This window comes from Limulus polyphemus, unplaced genomic scaffold (genome assembly GCF_000517525.1).
Source record: "Limulus polyphemus unplaced genomic scaffold, Limulus_polyphemus-2.1.2 Scaffold4265, whole genome shotgun sequence".
Classification (NCBI taxonomy): Eukaryota; Metazoa; Arthropoda; class Merostomata; order Xiphosura; family Limulidae; genus Limulus; species Limulus polyphemus.
In genome coordinates, this window is record NW_013669875.1 from 38,218 (window position 1) to 47,011 (window position 8,794).

The 8,794-nt window shown below is 33.4% G+C and overlaps 1 protein-coding gene across 3 annotated transcripts in view; it reads right to left on the reverse strand.

The window, feature by feature from the left end:
- LOC106470883 (crossover junction endonuclease EME1-like) overlaps positions 1–8,794 on the reverse strand; it is a 48,978-nt gene that overhangs the window by 19,573 nt on the left and 20,611 nt on the right. For all 3 annotated transcript variants that reach the window (XR_002613141.1, XM_022399520.1, XM_022399521.1), the window contains one exon: positions 1,678–1,770. Coding sequence is in view for 2 of the 3 variants with exons in the window: in XM_022399520.1 (XP_022255228.1) it covers positions 1,678–1,770 (93 nt within the window). In the remaining variant the exon portion in view is untranslated. The remainder of the gene's footprint in view (positions 1–1,677; positions 1,771–8,794) is intronic.

An 8,794-nucleotide genomic window follows, 5' to 3' on the forward strand; every position in this document is an offset into this window, starting at 1 on the left:
CATGCAGTAGGTCACAGTTCACAGCGGCTTTGTTCACAAGAACAATATTAAACCTAAGACATGCAGTAGGTCACAGTTCACAGCGGCTTTGTTCATGAGAACAATATTAAACCTAAGACATGCAGTAGGTCACAGTTCACAGTGGCTTTGTTCACAAGAATAATATTAAACCTAGGGCATGCAGTAGGTCACAGTTCACAGTGGCTTTGTTCATGAGAACAATATTAAACCTAAGACATGCAGTAGGTCACAGTTCACAGCGGCTTTGTTCACAAGAATAATATTCAACCTAAGTCATGCAGTAGGTCACAGTTCACAGTGGTTTTGTTCATGAGAACAATATTAAACCTAGGGTGTGCAGTAGGTCACAGTTCACAGTGGCTTTGTTCATGAAAACAATAATCAACCTAGGCTGGTCAGCAGGTCACAGTGGCTTTGTCCACAAGAACAATATTGAACCTAAGCCATGCAGCAGGTCACAGTTCACAGTGGCTTTATTCACGAAAATAATATTTCAACATAAACTGGTTTTGGTTTGCAGATTATTTCACAGAAAGATTTACAATTATGAGAATCGTTGTATTTGGCCACAGGCTAGTTTGACAATTTTTGTGCCAGAAACATTACAGAATGACTGACATTCAGGCATGTTTATAGGTGCATTTTATGTCTACTGTCATTGAGAGAGCATCATTTCAGGGTCTCAAACTCCAAACTTTTACTTCATTCTTCTGCTGCTCTTTCTGCTAATGATTACGAGTTTATATAGATTAATATACTTATTTATTACTGAAAGTATATATTCTTGAATAAAATACCTAAATATAAATAATGTTCCATAAGAAGAAAGAGTGAAAACCTTACTATAATGTTTAGCACAGCAAGTAAATACTTCAGAAGATAAAATTCACTTTGTACAACACAACAATAAGTTCACATAAAATACATTGTTAGTCTTCTGTTGACATAAAATACATTGTTAGTCTTCTGTTAACATAAAATACACTGTTAGTCTTCTGTTTACATAAAACACATTGTTAGTCTCTGTTTACATGAAATACATTGTTTTATTCTGTTTACATAAAATACATTGTCAGTCTTCTGTTTATATAAAATACATTGTTTTATTCTGTTTACATAAATACATTGTTAGTCTTCTGTTTACATAAATACATTGTTAGTCTTCTGTTTACATAAAATACATTGTTAGTCTCTGTTTACATAAAATACATTGTTAGTCTCTGTTTACATAAAATACATTGTTAGTCTCTGTTTACATAAAATACATTGTTAGTCTTCTGAGTTTGTTCAGAACAATATACTTATTTATTACTGAATTGTTTACTTTCATGTTTTGTTAAAATATCGAATAATGTGTAGTAACTAAATACATTAAAAAAAGTTATTAACATTGGTTACATTTAAAAAATTGCAATAAAATACAGTAATTAATTAAATAAAGACTACAATTTATTTTCTACAAACATGGATCTGAGGTTAAAATATTTAGAAAAAACATTCAAAAATAGAGTTCAAAAATCTAGAAATTGCATCAATGGACTATTTACCTCAAAGACTAAATTAAATGTTTAACCACATAGCTCAAAGATATCATTAATACAGTTCATTAAACTAATGCATCATTACAAATTTTAAAAATCAACTTAATTATCTGACCTGTTTAAATGCTTGGATCATTTTGACAAAATTCTTAAACCTTAGAACAAGCAGAAGCTGATCTTGTAGCTCTCCATGTGTTGTCTTTAAAACCTAAATGATAAACACCAAGGTTTAATAAATATTTCACCTTGTGACCCTCCAAAATTTGTCTTTAAAACCTAAATGATAAACACAAAAATTTAATAATATTTCACCTAGTGCCTCTATGATTTGTCTTTAAAACCTGAAGGATCAACACCAAGGTTTAATAAATATTTCACCCTGTGACTCTCCGTAATTTGTCTTTAAAACCTAAATCATAAACACCAAGGTTTAATAAATATTTCACCTCGTGACCCTTCATAATTTGTCTTTAAAACCTAAATCATAAACATCAAGGTTTAATAAATATTTCACCTCGTGACCCTTCGTAATTTGTCTTTAAAACCTAAATCATAAACACCAAGGTTTAATAAATATTTCAACTTGTGATCCTCCCTGATTACTCTTTAAAACCTAAATGATAAACACCAAGGGTTAATATATATTTCAACTTGTGACCCTCCCTGATTTCTCTTTAAAACCTAAATGATAAACACCAAGGGTTAATAAATATTTCAACTTGTGACCCTCCCTGATTTCTCTTTAAAACCTAAATGATAAACACCAAGGTTTAATAAATATTTCAACTTGTGACCCTCCATGATTTCTCTTTAAATCTAAAAACTAAACACATAGATTTAAATTTATATTTTCCTATACCGAAAATGTATTTCTGATAATACATATCTCTTCTCACACTTCAGCTTCATCCTGACAAAAGTTTCTATTCTCTGCTCATCTAAACATTGGTATGAATTATACCCAAGTCAATGTGCTAGATCTGAATATAAACTCCTCATTATTATTTCTCATTCAGTTTTTCAAGGCTGGCAAAATTATCAGACCCAAACACCAGCCATCGTGAGGAGTAAGGGCAGGATAGTGTGAGCAGATGGAAGTATTATTGGAAATACAATTCTGGTATAGGACTCCATAGTGGAGCATGGGAGCAATGAGGAGTCCGAAGGAATGATGCTCTGGAGAAGGTGCAATAGGTGAACCAAGTTCCCTGTTTTGAAAACCAACCCCAATTTATTCAATCCAGGTGTAAACAGGAATGGGTAAAGTCCCTTTATGCTTTACTCATGATAGTCCATGAGTGGTGGTACAATATTGTATATTATGTATGATCCCAAATAATTGTGTACCACCCGGAAAGTGCCAAAGTGATCTTATGGAACACCTGAAAAGTAACAGAATAACACAGAAGAAATTTAGTTACTCATCTCTGTCACAATCAAGCAGAGATGTATGGAAGAGCCATGGGAGGTAGCCAAAACCCCATCCGAAGAAGAAACCACTAAATCATGTAAATGGTGCAATATAAAGGTGTAGATGTGGTTCACGTACCAACTTGAACAATGTCCTCCAGAGGACAATGCAACCGAGCTGCCAGGGACATCAAGAGATATGTTGATCTTGATGAGATGAGACCCGAAGAAGTCTCCGCTCCTCCAATGAAAGCCTGGAGTAAGCCATATGAACCAAGTAATGTATCCAACCTTCCAAAATGACAGCAGTTATGTCACACAGTAGGATCCCAATAGATAAACAGACGATGATGTGAGCCCCAAAATCATTCAGTTCATGCCACATAACACTGAACCAGGTATAAAAGACAATCCAGATTCAAGCAGTTGTATATATGTGAAATAGAGGGAATACGACTAGGAGAGAAAGCCTTATCTCCTTCTGTAACTGCTGAAGTTTTAGGTAGTAAAGACCTGTCTGGATACAACAGAACATAAGTAGAATGGTCTTGTGAACATGAAGTGCAAACACATCGGAACAATGACACCCACTAGCCAATAACAGAAGAAAATAAGTAAAAGATGATATAGTGAACATGACCCAAAAGGTTCAAAGGGTGGATGAGATAAGGCATGAAGAACCACTGTGATATCCCAATTAGGAACCTGGAAAAGACGACAAAGGCGGATTAACCCGAAAAGATTTCAGAAGTATGACAAAACTGGGGACTCAAACACTTTTGTTCTCTTAAAAAAATGAAAAGTAGCCTTATACATGGTATTAAACAAAGGTACTAAACATCTGTTGAATAACCATGTCAGAAATTGAGAGACATGCAGTACAGTGGGATGAGAAAGGTTAAACCCATGTCTGAGAGATCACTGACGATAAGTAAACCATGGGCCATGTTAATAAAGACACTACCTAAGAAGTCAATCCCTAACATTGTGTAATGGACCACATAAAAGCCAGGCATGAAGTCGAAGAATGTTGACTGCTGGATGAAAAATGTCTGACTGAGGCTGATATAAGAGAAATAGCCAGAGAGGAAGGGAAGAGGTTAACACTCCTGAAGATACTAGAGGAGTGGAAACCAAGGCTGACCCAGCCAATATGGTGCCACCAGAAGAACTTGCAATGATGTGGAGTGAATCAGTGCAAGAACATTGGATAACAGATGAATCAGAGGGAATGCATAAAGATGAAGACCCATCCAAATCTGGCTGAGAGCATCTATGCCAAAAGCCAGAGAGGTACAGTAGGCCAGTAGGATGGGAACTGAGCATTACAGTGTGAGGCAAAAGCATCAATCTGAAATGTTCCGAGGTGAGAACAGATCCAACAAAAAAACTTGAGGGTGAAGCATCCATTCCGTGGCAAATGTAAACAGTTACACTATTAGCTCAGTGTGACATCTTGCAAATGTAAACAGCTACACTATTAGCTCAATGTGACATCTTATAAATGTAAACAGCTACATTATTAGCTCAGTGTCACATCTTCAAATGTAAACAGCAACACTATTAGTTCAGTGTGACATCTTGTAAATGTAAACAGCTACACTAGTGGCACAGTGTGTTATATTTCAAATGTAAACAGCAACACTATTAGCTCAGTGTGACATATTGCAAATGTAAACAGCTAAACTAGTGGCACAGTGTGATGTCTTGCAAATGTAACCAGCTACACTATTAGCTCAGTGTGATGTATTTCAATCGTAAACAGGTACACTACTGGCCCAGTGTGATGTATTTCAATCGTTAACAGGTACACTACTGGCCCAGTGTGATGTATTTAAGTTACATAACAGACAAGGTTTGTGTTATAATGAGTGAAACAGTGAGAATATGTGTACACATGTTTCAAATATACTAAAAATGGAAACTTATATTTTATGTCCAACACTGTACTTCAAGCTGCTATTATTTGATCTCATTTTTTAACATGCAAAACATTCATAAATGTTGTGTTACAACAGAATACGAACAAATTGTATGTTATGACAAAGTGCAAAAATACAAACAAGTTTTTGTATTCATTTGGAAGTTTAGAAGGAACAGATTTAAACAGTAACAATAAAATGGAATGTATGATAAAACATTACCATACAAACAAGTTTTATTATAAAAAATAAAACAAGGTTAAAGGTGAGTGTTACAACAAAGAACAACAAGGTTAAAGATGTCCACTAATGAGAAAATGAGGTAAATGGTATGTTTTTATTCTAATAACACTTTTATCCAGCTTCAAACCTTAATATTTAATTGTAACATACATGGCATTTCATGAACAATAGTTCCTGGTACACAAAGTAAAACTGCAAGAAATACCAAACACCTCAGCTGTCACACAATAGTGTAACAATCAATTAACCAGAGAAAGAAGTGACTTGAAGATATTCCAACTGAACAATGTGCCACAAATCGTTTTTCAAATTAATCTAGTTTCTTTTTTTTTTTGGTTGAGACTTCATCATTCTCTTCACAATGTGATCTTCTTGGCTTTTTTAAGAAGAAAATATCTAGTGACTTTTCAGCAGTAATTACCCCTCTCACCACAGGTATCATTTACTGTGCATGTCATGAGGTTTTTAGTGAGTTACATTCAAAATTTAATTAAACTACTTTTTGTTTACGTTATAGCAATTAGTATAACATAAAACTTCAGCTAATGATCCATATTTTAATAGTATACGAGTTTTAAGTTCTTAATTTTAAGGGTAATATTAAAAAAAAATCCATAATTTCTTCTAGTGTGAGAAATTTGACGTTTTTAACCGCAGCAAAGCAGCTCATAGAATGGCTCTGAATTTTTCAAGTACAAACTTTTAGCTCATAGCTCCATTAACTCTTGACCAACTTGAGATCTAATTATATTTTTTGGACTCAGCAGGTCAAACTCTTTTGTTTGATGTATTTGCCCATGGCCAAAGTATCATGGATTAATTTACTCTAATCCCACCAAGAGATTTTCAATTTGATGGTAGGCAGGTAGAAAATATGATGAGTAATAAAATAGAATCGGGTATAATCGCACCTCACACACCTCACACTTGGTATTGCTGGAACACAAAAATATAGCTAATAAAAAGGAAAAAAGGTCTCAAAGATTAATTTACTCTAATTCTGCCTAAAACAATTTCAAGTGCCGAGGCTATTGAGGATTCCATCTTGTTTCTCTAGGCTTCCCCTCTTCTCTAATATATTTATCACCCCTCCAAGAAGTACGAAATGTAACGTAAATTACTTATTATAATATTGTTATTGCTCAAATAAAGCATAATTTTCATAGTCTTCAATTTTGTTTGTTTACAGACCCCTCTTGCCACACCCATCTGTCACATCTGCTCTTTCAGGATTTGTCAACAGTTCTCTCTTATGTTTAATACTATAATATCTTTAACCAAAAGAAACCCAAGGTTTTCATCTATGAAATGACGTATTATATTACATTGTTTTCTGTACGGTACAAGCTTCATTCCAACAGAAAGCACACTGATTAGCTTGGATAAATTTGTAATGACTCTTGTCTCATAGTTAGAAGGCCAGAAAAATTGTGATAATTAAGGGACATTGTTTGCTTTTTGCATGTTATCATTCTATGTACTTTGGTGCATTACTTAATTATATAAAAATTATTTTGTGCACTACTACCATTATAAAAAAAGGAGGGTTAAGTGTCATCAACAGTCTACATAAAAAAAAAGGAGGTCCAGGTAAGTATTTTATTTATTATTATAAAAGTAACTAAAACGTAAAAATAGGAAACTTTTTAGGTTATCTAAATAATTAATAATATAATAAATTTTCACACATGCTATTAGCTTGGAGTAGCTCGTGGGTAATGTAATTCGGTAGCGTAACATAAGCCACACATTCCCAAAGTGATTTATAAATTAGATTATAATGGTGTGAATAATACTAGTAGTTTGACACAGTTCAAAAGGCAATGAAACAATAAATTTATGTATAAATAAATGTATACTGTTAGGATTATAAAGCTACTTAGGATAAAGAAATGTAGCTTCATGCTACAATTTAAACTCATTCTAGAAAGAAAAACGATAACTTAGATATATTTCAATTGTTTTTTGTTTGGTGATTACAAGGTTAGTTAATTGACCAACCTTGTATAGAGTTAGCATCGATAAAATAATAGCGATTAACATATAAAGTTTTACTGAAAACAAATGTATGAAATGTGTTTAGAAGGTTTTAGAGATTATGCAAATGTTGAGATTTTTGAGACGAAAAGTATTTTTAATCTTAACATGAAAATCATTTAATATTCAGACTGGTCAAAAAAAGATTTGATATATTCATGGACAAATCTTTGATAAAAATACTTCAATAAAAAACTGATTTTGTGTACACGTGACTTGTAATGTTTACTAAAAGTCTGCCAAATTTGGTGAAGATAGAGACACTGCAATAGATGTTACAGTATTAAAACTATATACCAAAATGGTCATATGGTCAGTCCTTGGGAAAGAGCTCATATTGAAACAGTTTGTAACTGGCTAAATGTGAAGTGCATGTGCTGTAAGTATGTACACTAGTTGGCAAGGTTACGGGTGCCGACCAGGCACATTTCAAGCATCATGAACATATTACTACAAGTGTATGTGTATGCGATATGCACATCACAAAATGTGAAAATAATGTATATGCTATAGGATGGGAATTTCCAAGAAATTAACATCAGCTTTGGTTTATCAAACTGAAATGTTATGGCACTTTCACTGTTCTGTTGAAGACAACATACAAGAGAAAGAAATGATTTGCATGTTATGCTATGCAAAGAGAAAAGTGATTCACAACTGGTGTTGGTTTGATTCGCAAATTGCAATGTGAACCTGTATATTTTGTCCCCTGACTTGTAACAAAACTAATCAGGTACAAAAGTTATAACCCTACAAATTATCATACTAAAGTACAACTATGCAATATGGAACCCAAAACAACATAATAATACATTAAACTCACCAACAGCTACAACTATTATCAAACTGAGTATAAAAGATCAAATAACATACCAAACCATACTCTTAACATAACAACATAACATGATGTTTAGAAACAAGGGACCTACTGGTCCATCTTGGCTTTCTCATCCTCTAAACTAAAACTATCAAATAAATAAAATTAAAATCTTAAAGCCAGCCCTTATCATTCATATAGTTATCAAACTTCCTCTTAAAATCACTTACGTTTATTGCCTCCACAACATCCAAAGGCCAGCTAACCTGTTAGAAAAATAAAATTGTCTAAGCTGAAGATGACTCCTACCTTGTCAAAATTCATTTGTGTCTCCTAGTCCTACTATTCTCCTCCTTAATGATGAAAAAAAAAAGATGATGCATCAACACCAACAATTCCCTTTACAATACCTCAATCAGATATCCTCTAACTTTTTTTTTCAAGAGAAAACAATTTCAGAGCTCTTAATCTCTCCTCATATGATAACCACTTCATCCCAGGACACCATTCTAGTAACCATTCTCTGAACCCTTTCCAATAATTCAACATCCTTCCTAATGTTGACAGCCCAAGACTAAATACAATACTCCAAATGTGGCCTAACTAGTGACCTATACAATGAAAGTATAACCTCTTTAGACTTGTATTCAATATAAAACCTAAAATCCTATTTGCACTACCACTAGCAATAGCACACTGCTTGGACAGCTTAAGAGACTGATCAACCATTACATCAAGATCCCTTTCTTTCACAACACTATTAAGGTTATTCCCATCCAAATTATACTTATAATTTAAATTAT